The sequence below is a fragment of the Rhinopithecus bieti genome, unplaced genomic scaffold, assembly GCF_001698545.2.
Source record: "Rhinopithecus bieti isolate Rb0 unplaced genomic scaffold, ASM169854v2 scaffold_33937, whole genome shotgun sequence".
In the NCBI taxonomy this organism is placed as follows: Eukaryota; Metazoa; Chordata; class Mammalia; order Primates; family Cercopithecidae; genus Rhinopithecus; species Rhinopithecus bieti.
In genome coordinates, this window is record NW_016814873.1 from 1619370 (window position 1) to 1634054 (window position 14685).

A 14685-nucleotide genomic window follows, 5' to 3' on the forward strand; every position below is an offset into this window, starting at 1 on the left:
CCCTCATGGATGACTTGGAGGGGTTCAAGACTTCAGTGGAGGAAGTAACTGCAGATGTGGTAGAAACAGCAAGAGAACTAGAATTAGAAGTGGAGCCTGAAGATGAAGCTGAATTGCTGCAATTCATGATAAAAGTTGAATGGATGAGGAGTTGCTTATGAATGAGCAAAGAAAGCAGTTTCATGAGATGGAATCTACTCTTGGTGAAGACGCTGTGAGCATTGTTGAAATGACAAGAAACGATTTAGAATATTCCATAAACTTGGTTGATAAAGCAGTGGCAGGATTTGAGAGAACTGACTCCAATTTTGAAAAAAGGTTCTACAGTGGGTTACATGCTGTCAAACAGCATTGCGTGCTATTGAGAAATCTTTTGTGAAAGGAAGTCAATTGATGTGGCAAACTTCACTGTTGTCTTACTTTAAGAAATTGCTACAGGCACCCCAACCTTCAGCAACCACCACCCTGATCAGTCAGCAGCCATCAACATCAAAACAAGGCGCTGCACCAGTGAAAAGATTATGACTCACTAAAGGCTCAGATGATATTAACATTTTTAGCAATAAAGTATTTTTTAAATTAAGGTATGTGCATTGGGCTGGGCACTGTGGTTCATGCCTGTAATCCCAGCACTTTGGGAGGCCGAGGTGGGAGGATCACTTGAGGTCAGGGGTTCAAGACCAGCCTGGCCAATATGGTGAACCCTCGTCTCTACTAAAAACACAAAAATTAGCCGGACATAGTGGTGCGCGCCTGTAATCCCAGCTACTAAGGAGGCTGAGGCAGGAGAATCGATTAAACATGGGAAGCAGAGGTTGTAGTAAGCTGAGATCACGCCACTGCACTGCACTCCAGCCTGGGCAACAGAGACTCCGTCTCAAAAAAAAAGTATATGCATTTCTAGACATAATGCTATTGCACACTTAACTACGGTATAGTGTAAACGTAATTTTATATGCACTGAGAAAAACAAAAGCGGTGTGACTCACTTGATTGCCATATTAGCTTTATTGCTGTGGTCTGGAACCCAACCTTAGTATTTTGGGGGTACGCCTTTACTCAAATGGGGCCCACCAGAGCAGAACCATCAGGGTCTAGAGTAGGAGTCAGGTGATGACTTTGAATCCCAGGTTTGTAAGGAGTGTGACTCACCTAATAAACTCGTTAGCGGATTAACTGAGTCCCCAGAGTCCTCCAGGAGGCTAAACAGTTGGGGGTCGAGAATAGAAACCTAGCACCACACCAACTGGATGGGTTTTGCTAGACCCCTTCCGCCAGGTGCTCCCTCCTTACCGGACAGGTGGGTGGACTCTGGAGAGTGGACCTGCCCCCACCTGGATTCTCCCTGATGTCCTCCGACTGCCCACTACCCCGCCCTCGCCGAGTCCGCCCTGCTCCCCCGGGCTCAATTCCAGGATGCTTTGGATTGCCCGCCCTCGCCCTATCCCTGTCCCCGCTCCAGTCCTAAGATCCACTCGTTTCCCTCGCCATGGCTCCGCTCAGGTCCTGGGTCACCCTAGCCCTTCTCCCTTAGCACAGGTTTGGCCAGCCCTGGCCCTCCGGGGCCCATCAGCTCCTGTGATCTTCGGCCGCCCTAACCCTGCCTGCTCCGCCGGGCTCTACCCGCCCCTCCGGCTCTCGCTCCGCTATCCGCCCTCCCGGGCTTTCCCCTCGCCTTGCTCTGCCCTGCGGCGCCCCCTGTCGGCCCGGCGTGCTCTCTGCGGTTGCCCCTTTCCCTCGGGCCGTCCCGCCTCGTGCGGTTGTCTAGGAGAGGGACGCGTAGGCGACGCCACCCCGGACCGGTCAGATCCGGTCCCTGGAGGCGGAACAGAGATCCCCTGATTCAGCCACCTCCAGAGTGAGCCCCATAGAGTGCGGTCCTACCTTCCCGCCCCGACGAAGGTCCCAGAGACGCTGCAGACAACACCAGCATGTCGAGCGAGCAGAGCGCGCCGGGGGCCTCACCCAGGGCCCCGCGTCCGGGGACCCAGAAGTCTTCTGGCGCGGTGACCAAAAAGGGAGAGCGCGCGGCCAAAGAGAAGCCGGCGACTGTTCTGCCTCCCCTGGGAGAGGAGGAGCCCAAAAGCCCTGGTACGCTGGCGCCGGGGTTGGGTGATTGGGCCTCCAGGCTACGTCTTCCTGGGTTCCCACTAACTACTCACTGCTGGATGGCTATGGCTGAACTCATACATACCCAGATTGAGTTCCTGAATCTCGGCTTGATAGATGTTTGAATTGAACTTGATCTTAAAGAACCCACACTCTGGTTTGGGATGGTGACAAATACCAGTAAGATGTGATAAGATATAGAAGAGAGGAAGGCCCGGGGGTGAGGGCACCAGGGGGGTTGCCAGGAGGTGTCTTTGAACAGAGTTTACAGGTGTTCATTCATTGATTCAACAATTACTTTCCAAATGCCAGCCATGAGGTCAGGTATGTCACGGAGGAGAATGAGATGGACATGGTCCTGCGGGGTTTACATCCTCTGGGAAAAGAAAATGAGTAGAATGGTATAAGTAGATGTACGGCCCTTTTTGATGTAAGTGATAGAACCCCAATCAAAGCATGAAGGAGAAATGTATCAGAAGACTTTTTGATACAAATCTGCCAGCTTCAACATCACGGGGACAAGAACTTGCTGTCTCTGGAATCAAAGTAAAACAACTTGGGAGAAAGCTCTGATGGTCCAGCATTAGCCAGGTGCTATCTCCTTGTCAGTGCTGGTGGATGAGGGGAAGGAATTATAAGAGCTGGAGAAAGAACATCTTCTGGAAGGGAAGACAAGACAGTATAGAATCCCCTACAAGTATGAAGCCAGTTACATTCAACACACACACACACACACACACACACACACACACACACACACACCCCGATGGCTGCTGTATAGAAAATGGGGTGGAAGGAGGCAGAGAGATGAGTTACCAGACTATTTCAACAGCCTAGTCCCGGGACAGTGGGAGTTGGGATAGGGCAGTGAGAATGGTGAGGGGTGATTGGGTTAGGCCTCTCAAAGAAACACTTTTGAGGTAGAAGTAATAAGAGTTGGTGAAGGATTGGACAGGGTAGGGAGTGAGCAACATAGCAAGAATGATTCAGGCTTCTGGACTGGGCACTAGGTGGGAGGAGGTGCCATTCATGGAGATGGGAAAGCCCAAAGGAGGTGCATGTAAGGGAGGAGCTCCAAGGGGTGATGCCAGCTGGACAGCTGGACACATGGGTCAACAGTGACTAAGATAGGTTAAGGGTGGAGTTGTGACTTTGGAAGCTGCTGATGTTCTGGCATAGTTAAGTCCTGGCAATGAAAGAGACCCCATAAGGAGGCAGGGAGTATAAACAGAGAAGAGGAGAGGGCGCAGGATCCAGCCTTACAGGTAGTAGAGGACGAGGAGCTGGCAGGGGAGCCTGAGCAGCCAGCAGAGAGGTAGGAGAGAATGGGAGGGACACCTGCACAGGCACCTGGATAGGACAACATGGAGGTCACGGTGGCCTTAGCAGACATCACTGTGTGCTGTGGTAGGGGCAGATGTGGGCTCGGGTCCGGTAGAGAGTGATGGCTGATATAGGAAGGTGTAGGGATTTAAAGGACATCCTATCTAATGGCTTTAATTCTCAAGAAGCTACGAGGTGAGATCATTAGCGAGCATGAGCAAGGGATGTGGGAGGGAGGAGAGCTGTGCTGTCTGACAGGTAGCTACCTGCTAAAGTGCAGAGAGAGCCCATTTCCACCGCAGCATGAAGTACTGTGGGGCAGCACTGTTTTACAGCAGGGCTTCTCAAGGTGCTGTCCTTGGACCAGCAACTTCAGCATCATCTGGGAAGTTGCTAAAAATGCAAAACCATGGCCCTCACCTGGGTTACAGAATCAGAATTTCTGCAGGATAGGGCCCAGGAAATTTGTTTCAAGAGGCTCTCCAGGTGATTTTTAAGATGTTAAAGCTTGAGAATCTCTGTTCTTGAGAAGGGAGGTATGAGTGAAGCAAGGAAGCGTGAGGGGCTCCCCCAGCAGAGGTAAGCTTGGGAGGGCAGGGAGGTGTGCAGGAGCCAGCCAGACCAGGGGGACATGACAACCTCCCTATGCCTTCTTATCTGCTTCATCCATTTGGCTGTGTGCCTGGGTTCCCACTGATGGCCGGACACAAGAGGAACATGTCTCTCATGCCTTTCCGCATGAACCCTTCAGCCTCTCTGCATCCTGCCAGCCCCGCCACGCCCTCAGGCAAACTTCCTACTGCTGAGCTGCAGGTGTCCCTCCCCCACACAGCTCCTGCAGCACCTGCCCCTGTGGCCAGCGTGGTGTTCCATGGAGCTCCAGTCTGTCTGGCACTTGGCAGGGACTCCCGTCCCATCTCTAGGAGGCACTTCTTCCTGGGATGCCCTCAAGTTCGCATAGCACAGCCCTCATGTTGGGGTGTGGTGGGCATGTGTGAATTAATGTAACTCACAAATGAGTTAATATTTCTAAAGCATTTCAAACAGCACTGGACACTAGGAAGTGCTGTATAAACACACTGGACAGGGGAAGTGTTAAATAAAAGTATCGTTCTGCCTTACTTGGGTGTATGTGTAGGGAAGGAGTGGGAGGGGAAAGGAACTCACATCTGGCCTGCGCTTCTTTCTCCCAGGGACCCTGAGCAGTTCCAGCAGGGAAAGAAGTCTTGTGAGAGGAGGCTGGGCTGGGGACACCTGGGAAAGGCGGAGGCCCAGGCTGGGAGTGGAGAGCAGGGGTGGCAGTGGCTTTGACCTGGGAGTGGGAAAGCCAGCACACAGAAGAGGCGACCCCGTTGTCTACCGTGCACGCATGCCCCTTAATCCCCTTTCTCCGAACTCTTGCTTTCCCCGTTTCCTATCAAGTGTTTTCAGCGTACGTTTTTCCAGGCATTTGCAAGTTGAATGGCTGCAAAAATATCCATCTGAGGAGGGCCCCTCCGCCTGCGCTGTGAGCTTGGGGATGCAGAGGTGGGCGCGGCCCCTCTCTCACACCCCGCCCGCCCCGCAGAGGAGTACCAGTGCTCGGGGGTCCTCGAGACCGACTTTGCCGAGCTCTGCACGCGATGGGGCTACACGGACTTCCCCAAAGTTGTCAACCGGCCCCGCCCCCACCCGCCCTTCGTCCCCTCCGCCTCTTTGTCGGAAAAGGCCACCCTAGGTGAGTGACAGTGGAGCTCCCCGGTGCCTGCCAGGGTCGCTTCGTCCATCCTCAGCCTCCCTTCCCGCTCCGGGCCAAATGGAGGGACGCGGGGCCGTGTGTGTGTGAGTTGGGGGCGGGGGGGATTCGACGAGGCCGGTGGGGAGGTGGAGGAGTCTCTCGTCTTCCTTTCCAAATCCCAGCAGAGGCGCGCGTGGCCAGAGAGGCAGCGCCCGCAGGCCGGCGCCTCCCGCGCTGGCGGTGTCCTCCAGTCCCACCCGGGCACCCGTGGGCCGGCCCAGCGTGGGGCCTGGGGAGGTGGTTGTTCCCCTCCCTCCTCACCTCTGCCTTCCAGACGATCCGCGGCTGTCGGGGTCCTGCAGCCTCAACAGCCTGGAGAGCAAATACGTGTTCTTCCGGCCCACCATCCAGGTGGAGCTGGAGCAGGAGGACAGCAAGTCGGTGAAGGAAATCTACATCCGCGGTGAGCCCCGCTCCCCCCACCTGCCCCAGCTCCCTCCCGCTCCCCTGGCGCCTCCCAGGTCTGAGGCGCCTGCCTCCTCTTGGCCGGTAGGTTGGAAGGTTGAAGAACGGATTCTGGGTATCTTCTCTAAATGTCTGCCCCCGCTCACCCAGCTACAGGCCATCAAGTGAGAAGCACTGGGGGGGATGGGCGGGAGGCCAGAGTGGGAGCTGGGGCTCCTAGTGGCTTGGGAGAGAGAACCAAGGGGCATGGGAGACCCTGGAGACGGTGGGGAGGTGGGAGGTGGGGGATGAGGAAGGGCGCCGCTGGGAGGTCGGTGTAGGGAGAGTTTTCCGGTAGGAGGCAGCGTTCTAGCTCTGTTTCTGCACTTACCGCCCACGCCAGCTTTTGGAAGGTGGGGCTGACGGATAAGACCCTGACCACCTTCATGGAGCTCCTGCCTCTCTGTTCATCCACGCTCAGGTCAGCAGAGTGGGAGGCCCCTAGTGCCTGGGCAGCCTGGCTGGGCGGGTGGTCAGAGGGAAGCAGTGTGGGGATGGAAGTGGCAGGTCCCAGCTCCTGTGGGCCTGGCTGGCATCCCTGTGGAATCAGAAGCAGGCAAAGTCTGTTGGATCATGATACCCCCATTAGACAAGAAGCCAGGTCCGCTTTTCTACCCACACCAGCACCCAAAGAGCCTGACCTTCAGGGGCTCATCCTGTCTCCCCTGCATTAGTCTCATTAGCCTCTACTCCCTCCCCAGAGGTTCTCGCTCTCCTTCCTGGTAGCCTGGGGCCCTGGCCCTGTACTAGGGGCTGGTAAGGCAAGTTCTTATCCTCCAGGAACTCACAGTCCAGGGAGGGAGAGAAAAGGACAAAAGAATAAATACTGCAGGGCAATGTGGAGACTGGGGATGGAGGACTGGTTCATCGGGGGAGGGAGTGGGCAGAGAGAAGTGCTACCCCACTTTATGGATGTGGGGCAGGAAGACCTGGAAGACTGCCTGGAGGAGGTGGTACTGAGCTGAAGGAAGCCTAGGAGCAGGCCAGAGAGGGAATTGGGAAAGGGCATACTTGTATGGGAAGAAGCAGGAGCAAGGTATGGGGCAGGTAACTACAGGTGTGGTTGGGAGTGTAAGGGGCAAGGCTGATTTGGTCCTGCCCCTTCTCTAGGCTCCCACATAACCCTGCCTCTTCTTGCTTCATGGGGGGGCTACCCCTCCGTGCAGTGGCTTGCCTGTCTTCCTTCTGTGGATGACATAGATGCTCCTTGAGGGCAGGGACTGTATCTTCTTCAGGTGGGGGTCCCCAGCACTCTGTGTAGAACACCATGAAACATGTTTCATTCCATCATGGGAATTAGCTAGCAGAAAACAACTATATGAATTCATCTGTAAATAATGTGTAAAAGTAAGTCATAGCAACATAAACAAATTTAAACTTAATGTAATCAAGTTTGTGTGACAGATGAGGCAGGCTGAAAGGTTGAACAAAATAAGAAATCATGGGAGCAAATAGAGTCATTTATAGCCATTAGTTCAGTTTTTGCTGTAACTTAGAAAAGGACCTCCACTCTCACAGCACTGTTAGAGAAGCCACTGCCGTGTGGATGCTCATGTTGTAGTTATCTCTTGCTGTGTGATAAATTAACCCCAAGATTCAGTGGCTTAAAAGGACATACATTTATGATCTCATAGCTGCAGTGAGATGACCTGGGCGTGGGCTAGCTGAGTGCTCTGGCTCAGGGTTTGAGGTTGCCGTACAGCTGCCGACTGGGGCTGCAGCTACCTCAAGGATCAACTGCGGTGGAGAATCTGCCTCCAGGCTCGCTTGTGTGGCTGCCTGGGCCTCTCCACAGGCTGCCTCGAGTGTCCTTACCACATGGCAGCTGGCCATTTGAGAGACTGCCAGAGAGCAGTCAAGATGGAAGCTACGGCCTTTGTAGCCTAAACCTGGAAATGCTGTCCCATCTCTTCTGCCATGTTCTATTCTTTAGAAGCCAGGCACTTCTTTCCCTCCACCCCACCCCCCCTTCTTCTTCTTCTTCCTCTCCTTCTTCTCCTTCTCCTTCTCCTTCTCCTTCTCCTTCTTCTTCTTCTTTGAGACAGTCTTGCTCTGTTGCCCAGGTTGGAGTACAGTGGCACAATCTCGGCTCACTGCAACTTCTGCCTCCGGGGTTCAAGTGATTCTTCTGCCTCAGCCTCCCAAGTAGCTGGGATTACAGGCACATGCCACCACGTCCCACTAACTTTTTGTATTTTAGTAGAGAGGGGTTTCACCCTGTTGCCCAGGCTGGTCTCAAACTCCCGAGCTCAGGCAATCCGCCTGCATTGGCCTCAAAAAGTGCTGGGATTACAGGCGTGAGCCACCGTGCTTGGCCAGAAGTGAGTCACTTCTAATGTGAAGTCCACACTCAAGGGGAAGAGATGACCCAGGGGCATGAGTTCCAGGAGGTGGGGACCACTGAAGGCCATCTTAGGGGCCATCCTACCTTGGGTCACCAACTTTGGGGAGCAGCCCCTTCACAACAGGCCCACCTGTGAATTTTTAGTCTGGTGAATTGTCACATATCTTTCCTATATTGGGGGGCAATCCTTCGACTCTGCTTCCTAGCTGCTTCCCAGGGAAGCACACTTCCTCTCTGTTCCCCTCCCTTACCTGGCCTCAGTGGTACCTTCTAGTTCTCAGATCTCCCCTGCCCTCAGGAAGGTGTCTCTGGAGGGGAACCCACTGCCGGAGCAGTCCTATCATAAGCTCATGGCCTTGGACAGCACGTGAGACTCCCTGCCCTCACACCCTTTCTCTGGGCCTGTCTCGAAATTCCAAGCCATTTTTAGTTCCTGCCCTTCCTTGTCCCCCTACCATCTCGGCAAGGGCCGTCGATTCCTGCCCCTACATCCTCAGACCAGACGGCCCCCTCAAGCCCTCAAGTCTCCCGTATTCCGGCGGGCGCCCTGTACCGTTTCCAGCGACCCACATTCTCCCTCTGGCTGCCCCAGGATTGCGCACTTGTCTCTGCGGAACAATAACATCGACGACCGCGGGGCGAAACTCCTGGGCCAGGCACTGTCCACGCTGCACAGCTGCAACCGGACCCTCGTCTCGCTCAACCTGGGCTTCAACCACATCGGGGACGAGGGCGCGGGCTACATCGCGGACGTGCGTGCGCTGCGGGGAGGGACCTGCTGGGAGCAGGGGCGCCTCGGGAGGCTTACGCGTCCCTGCCCGCTTCTTAGGGTCTCCGGCTGAACCGTTCCCTGCTCTGGCTGTCCCTGGCCCACAATCGCATCCAGGACAAGGGCGCCCTGAAGCTGGCTGAGGTGGGTGTGCCGACCAGGTAGGGCCGGGGCGTGGGTGGGCCAAGGGAGCCGACCCTGACTCCGCCGGCGTCCGACCGCTGAGAGCCAGCCTCGTTCAGGTCCTGCGCGCCTTCGAGTTGACGCACACGGAGGTGGTGGAGCGCCGGCGTCTCCTGCTGGAGAAAGGGACGCAGGAGCGCTCGCGATCGGTGAGGAGTCACAAGGCCCCAGGACCAGCCGAGAGCCCCTCTGACCCTCGAGCCCACTCCCCAAGTCCGCTGCTTTTCAGCAAACTGGCCATCCGGTTTAATCTCCACCAACTGTCGTGACTGTCTTTCCCTCCGATTTCAGCACAGACGTTTGCCAGGCCCCTGCTGGGCGGGCTCTAATTACAGAACCACCTTATGGGCAGTATACGACACTAGATTGAGAACATCTGGACCTGAAATCCGGCTCATCCATATCCCAGCTTGTAATCTTGGGCAAGCTACTAAACTTTTTTTTTTTTTTTTTAGACAGAGTCTGGCTCTGTTGCCCAGGCTGGAGTGCAGTGGTGCAATCTCGGCTCACTGCCGTTTCTGCCTCCCGGGTTCAAGTGATTTTTCTGCCTCAGCCTCCTGAGTAGCTGAGATTACAGGTGTGTGCGACCACGCCCAGCTAATTTTTGTATTTTTTTTAGTAGAGATGGGGTTTCGCTACGTTGACCAGGCTGGTCTCGAACTCTTGGTCTCAAATGATCCGCCTGCTTTGGCCTCCCAAAGTATTGGGATTACAGGCGTGAGCCACTGCACCTGGCCTGTGTTACTTAACTTCTCATTGCCTTAGTTTCCTCATCTGTAAGTGGGTAATTGTACCTATTTCATGACTGTTGAGAGGATTTAGTGACCTATTTCCTGCAATGCAGTTAAAATAGCGCCTGGCACTTAGCTCAACAAAAGCTGCTATTTTTTCCCCTCAATATGAGAATCTGAGACCCTGCCTCACCCTTCATATCACCCCCACCCAGGTCCCTCTGCTATTTCTTCCCCAGAGCATCTCACCCCAGAGGAGTCCTATACAAATTATTAGGCAGGGAGGTGGGTGGGAGGGTGCTTGTCAGCTCAACTGCTCCCCAAGTATGCGTACAGCTACCTTTCATGCCCCCATTGAGGCTCTGGCTTCTTTCTCCTTTCCCTCCCATTTGTGAGCACAGCCCTCCTCCTCTCGACATGGGGACTCCAAAACGGACCGTGAGAAGAGTCAGATGGTAGGGATCAGCAATAGTGCATTGGTGGACAAGACAGACAAGACACAGACAATGAAAACCCCTAAGGGCCTGGGCAAGAAAAAGGAGAAGTCATGGGTAGGTGTGCAATGGGACAGAGCCTGGGCGCTGGATGGACAGGGGAGGGGGCTTCCATCTTGTGCAGAAGCGGTGGAGGGAAGAAGGCCACATGGGCCTTTGAAGTTCCCCCTAAGGCTGCAGGTCCTAATCTGGGCTGCTTCCCTCACCACTGCCCATCCCCTCCGGAGGTGGGACTTCCACCTCTCTTCTCACATTCTCCACAGGAATTGGCCAAGAAAGAGGAGAAGTCGGGGTCTGGGCAGTCACCCACACAAGGAACACCTAAGAAAGAAGATGCCACAAAGGCAGGCAAGGGGAGTAAGTGCGGGCGCCCTTTGGCTGCACCTTCCTGTGTGGAGGAGGGAAGAGTGCCTGGACGGTGCAGAAGGCTGTTCTGGGCCTGGGTGCGCCTGCCTGGAGCTCATCTTGCCATGTCCCTCTGGGCTTGATTTCCTTCTCACAGAGGGATGATGTGGAGAGCCGCATCCAGCCCAGACATCCTGACCCACTGCTCTCCTCATCCCCTTTGTTGGAGCTGGAGCTCTGTGGCCCTGTCTTCAAAGAACCCACCCACCTAGCTGGGGCCCCCTCCAGTCATTTTTTTTTTCTTTTCTTTTTTTTTTTTTAGATGGAGTCTCACTCTGTTGCCCAGGCTGGAGTGCAGAGGTGCAATTTGGCTCACTGCAACCTCCGTCTCCTGGGTTCAAGCAATTCTCTTGCCCCAGCTTACCCAGTAGCTGGGATTACAGGCATGCGCCACCACGCCCAGCTAATTTTTGCATTTTTAGTAGAGACAGGGCTTCACCATATTGGCCAGGCTGGTTGCGAATTTCTGACCTCAGGTGATCCTCCTGCTTCGGCCTCCCAAAGTGCTGGGATTACAGGTGTGAGCTACCACACCCAGCCCCCTCCAACCATTTCTGTTGGACTCAAACCCAAAGTTGGGGGGGTCTCTTTGCCTCACCTAGCCTGTTCTTTCTGGGGAGGGAGGCTGGGTGGCATTAGAAGTGTGCACTGTGCATTCTGGCTGCTCTTCTGGCCCCAGAGGTAACCATCCCTGAGCAGAAGCCAAGCAGGGTAAAAGGGATGAAGACCGGGAGCAGAGAGAAGCGCAGCATCCTCCCGGAGTCCGAGGTAAGCTGCCAGGAGGAGTGGAGGCAGGGGGCACACCCCTGGGATTCCAGGCTTGCCTGAGACCTCTCACCCTAGCCCCTCCTGGAATGTGGTCTCCAGCCCCATGCTGTGGCAGCAGCCATTTACTTTCAAATTTGTCCTCCACTCCTGTCCCAACCTCACCTGAAACCCCCTCCCATCTCACCCTGGGCTTCTGTGGGAATAGTGGGAGCAGGCCCCTTCTACTTTTACTTGTCTATTAGTAGCCCACACTTTGGATCTGCTGTCTCAACTCAGCCAGGCTGCTTCCTCAGAGGCCCTCAGTTCCTCATCACCACCTCCATCACTTGCTTGGACTGTTGCATAGGAACCAAGTGTCTTCTTTTTTGCCCCTCTCAGCAGCTCCCCGAGGAAGGCAGCACATTTTTATGGTCATGGCACTGCCCCACGCTACCCTGTGCATGGTTCCTTCTTCAGACCCTCTCTCTTTTGCCTCTGGATCTTCTGTGCCCCCTTTCAACTTGGACCAACTTGCTGCTTGCATTGGAAGTCTTCCTGGGCTGCCTGCAGTGCTCCTACCATCCCTCATCCCTCCATTCTGTCAGCTGCTTGAGCATCTGCCTCTCTGTATTTTTCTCTTCCATCGGAAGACTCCCTGCACACCCTAGGCAGGGAAGGGCCCCTCTCCTTCCAGGAGTCTTCTCTGGCACCCAAGACAAAATCTTACAAAAGAGGATGTTCAGAGGCAGGAAGAGGTTGGGGTTGGCTTTCAGTTTCCATTTTTCATCTCTGCCTCTGTCTTGATCAGGCTGCTGATTGTCACTAGGACTATTGCAATTTCTTTTCATCGCGCCTGTCATTGTCAGTCACTTCCCTCCAATCCACTCTCCTCATTGCTCTAGGTGTTAGGAAACACTTAGTAAAACCTGAATGTGACATACTGTTTCATGCTTCCAGAGCCTTTGCACCTGCTTTCTTTGCCTAGAACACCTTTCCCGTACATGATGTGCATTCACAGGAGACCCTTCCTGGCCTGGCCTAGGTATTCCCTTTCCATGCTCCCCCAGTGCTCTGAGTTTGCCTCTATCAGTGCTCACTCTAGACCACGTTACTTTCACTTTCTGGCTCCCCCACACAAAGGAGCTTCTTGAGGGTATGGGCTTATTTATTTTTGTATCCCCAGCACCTGGGACAAAGCCTGGACTATAGCCGGCAGTCAAAACATGTATGTTGAATGAATGAATGAATGGCCTGTTGACCAGCTCCCCTGCTGTCTGCTGCAATTAGTATTCTGCTTTAGCAGCTGGTTGTTGAGGCTACTGAGGTGATCAACCCTCTCCTGGAGCCTGTGGAGCACCGAGATGGGAAAGTTTTCATGCCTGGGAACAAGGTCCTTTTGCACCTCAACCTCCTCCGTATGTCTGCCAACCTCCCCTGTCCTCCTGCCATGAGGCTACTTGGGTCCTGTCCTGCCTGAGGGTGTCTGCCCTGACTCTATGGAGCAGACCTGGTCCTCCCATCTTTGGGCTACATGTCCCCCAAGGCTCTCTTGCACAGGGCTTGAGGGGCCAGGGGAAGTGCTTGTCCCCGAAGGCTCTCTTGCACAGGGCTTGAGGGGCCAGGGGAAGTGCTGAGTCTGGGAGGCTGGGGACAGGCTTTTGGAGTAATGAGGGGAGTTAGATGGGGTGTGTGTGAAGAGCTGGGTGAAGGGCCAGGTCAGGGAAAGGTGTGCCTGGGCCAGTGAGTCTGGAGTGGGGAGCTGGAGGAACTGGGCTGCTGGGGATGTCTGGTGTGTCAGGTGCCAGTGAGGCCTGTGGTGCTGAGGCCACCTGTCTGCACCTTCCACCAGGGAACCGCATCACAGAGGTGGGGCTGGAGGGCTTCCTCGCCACAGTGCAGTATCAGATGCAGTTCTCCAAGGCCAAGAGTGTGTCCAAGGGTCCAGTGGGGCTGCTGTGGCTGTCCCTGGCTGTGAGTCCCTTTCACTCTCTCCTGCTGAAGCAGAGCTTGGCCCTATCAATCAGCTATCACACTAGACAGCTGCTGCAGGCAGCTTGTGTCTCCCCATTTCCAAGGAAGCTCTGTAGTTTCTCTGCTTCTTTTTAAAAATCACAACATAACCTCCGTTCCTCTTGCTGGAAGATCAGCAGTATTAATCACTCGGCTTTTTCTGCATTTCCCCCAGCTCCTAACCCACCCTGCCCCAGGACCATTTTTTTTTTCTCCCAGAGGACTAATCTTCATTCCTCTCGTCAGATGTCAGCCTTCCTTTTCTTTTCAGAAAAATTGCTTCGCCCCACAATGTCCTGCGTACGCCATAATCCAGGAGCTGATGTTGCCAAGGGATCCCATCAAGGCCAAACTCAGGGAGGATGAGGCCATGGCATTCTTCCCCTAGCCCCTCCCACCTGCTTGCCTCTGAGACTCGGACCACAGAAGCACCTCCTGTCCCTGTGTGGGCTGACCTCCCTGGGGGAGATCTCAGACCAATAACAAAGTCTGTTGCTATACTTTTCCTTGAGGTTGTCTGAAAACTTTCTTCCAGAACTACTTGGAACATTTAGATTTTGTGTCTGTCCATGTTACATGGCCAAGAATGGCAGAAAAGTGGTCTGAATTACAGTTCTGCTGGGGACGATCTCAGCCCCTCTGGCCTCAGTTAGCCAGAGGCATTGCCCTTCTGCCTCCTGGGGGCTAGTTCTTCCTTGCTCAGGCAATAGCCATGCCCCACTGTGTTCCCTAGGGGACATGCATGATGCCAGGGTTTGCATTCAGAAAGATTTGGGATAGGGATTAGTAACTGACACGCACAGGCTTGGGAGGAGAGTGGGAGCAGCAGTAGGTAAAGCAGAGGAATTAAGCAAGCGTCCCCATCTGGCTGGCCCAGGTGTTTGACTACTTTGGAGGAGAGGTAAGGTTCAGCTTAAGAAAATGAACAAAGGCTTGGCAGGCCACTTTGGGGAGGGTGCTAAACGCTCAACATCTACATAGTAAAGGCTAAGCATTGAACATGAACCCTAATAACCTGCCTGCAGAAGTCAGCAATCTGAAACCAGAGGTGTGAGGTTCTTGAGCCAATTCACGGTCCCCAAACCTTTACCCTTCAGTGCTGCCTCCACTGAGGTCACCTGCCATTGCCCAGAGAGCACAGGACTGGCTTTGGGGAGCCTACCTGTAACCTATAGCAGTGTCCGAGAAGGCGCAGATCAACAAGGACCAGCCTTCCTTCCTCACTTCTGAGCAGATTCAATCTGTTCCACATTCTCTAGTCCTACTTCCCTCATTCCACTGCCTCTGCCTACCTAGAATTCCCTTGTCCTGCCATCTTACTTTGTGTGGCTCAGTGGCACTTAGGCCTG

At 54.3% G+C, this 14685-nt stretch overlaps 1 protein-coding gene across 9 annotated transcripts; it reads left to right on the forward strand.

The window, feature by feature from the left end:
- Positions 1-1735: 1735 nt before the first annotated feature.
- Positions 1736-13847, forward strand: LRRC71 (leucine rich repeat containing 71). Of its 9 annotated transcripts, none has more exons than XM_017852521.1 (16): positions 1736-2091; positions 5000-5149; positions 5484-5612; positions 5703-5778; positions 5997-6074; positions 8296-8364; positions 8590-8749; positions 8827-8910; positions 9009-9098; positions 10082-10231; positions 10438-10531; positions 11259-11347; positions 12510-12551; positions 12627-12741; positions 13176-13297; positions 13608-13847. In XM_017852521.1, the coding sequence occupies exons 1-16, from the start codon at positions 1932-1934 to the stop codon at positions 13722-13724; spliced, it is 1725 nt and encodes a 574-aa protein (XP_017708010.1). In that variant the 5' UTR covers positions 1736-1931; the 3' UTR covers positions 13725-13847. The 9 variants fall into 9 exon arrangements, with proteins under 9 accessions (XP_017708010.1, XP_017708011.1, XP_017708017.1 ...); XM_017852522.1 differs by having other exon boundaries at positions 12630-12741; XM_017852528.1 differs by having other exon boundaries at positions 12627-12716; positions 13608-13844.
- Positions 13848-14685: the final 838 nt, after the last annotated feature.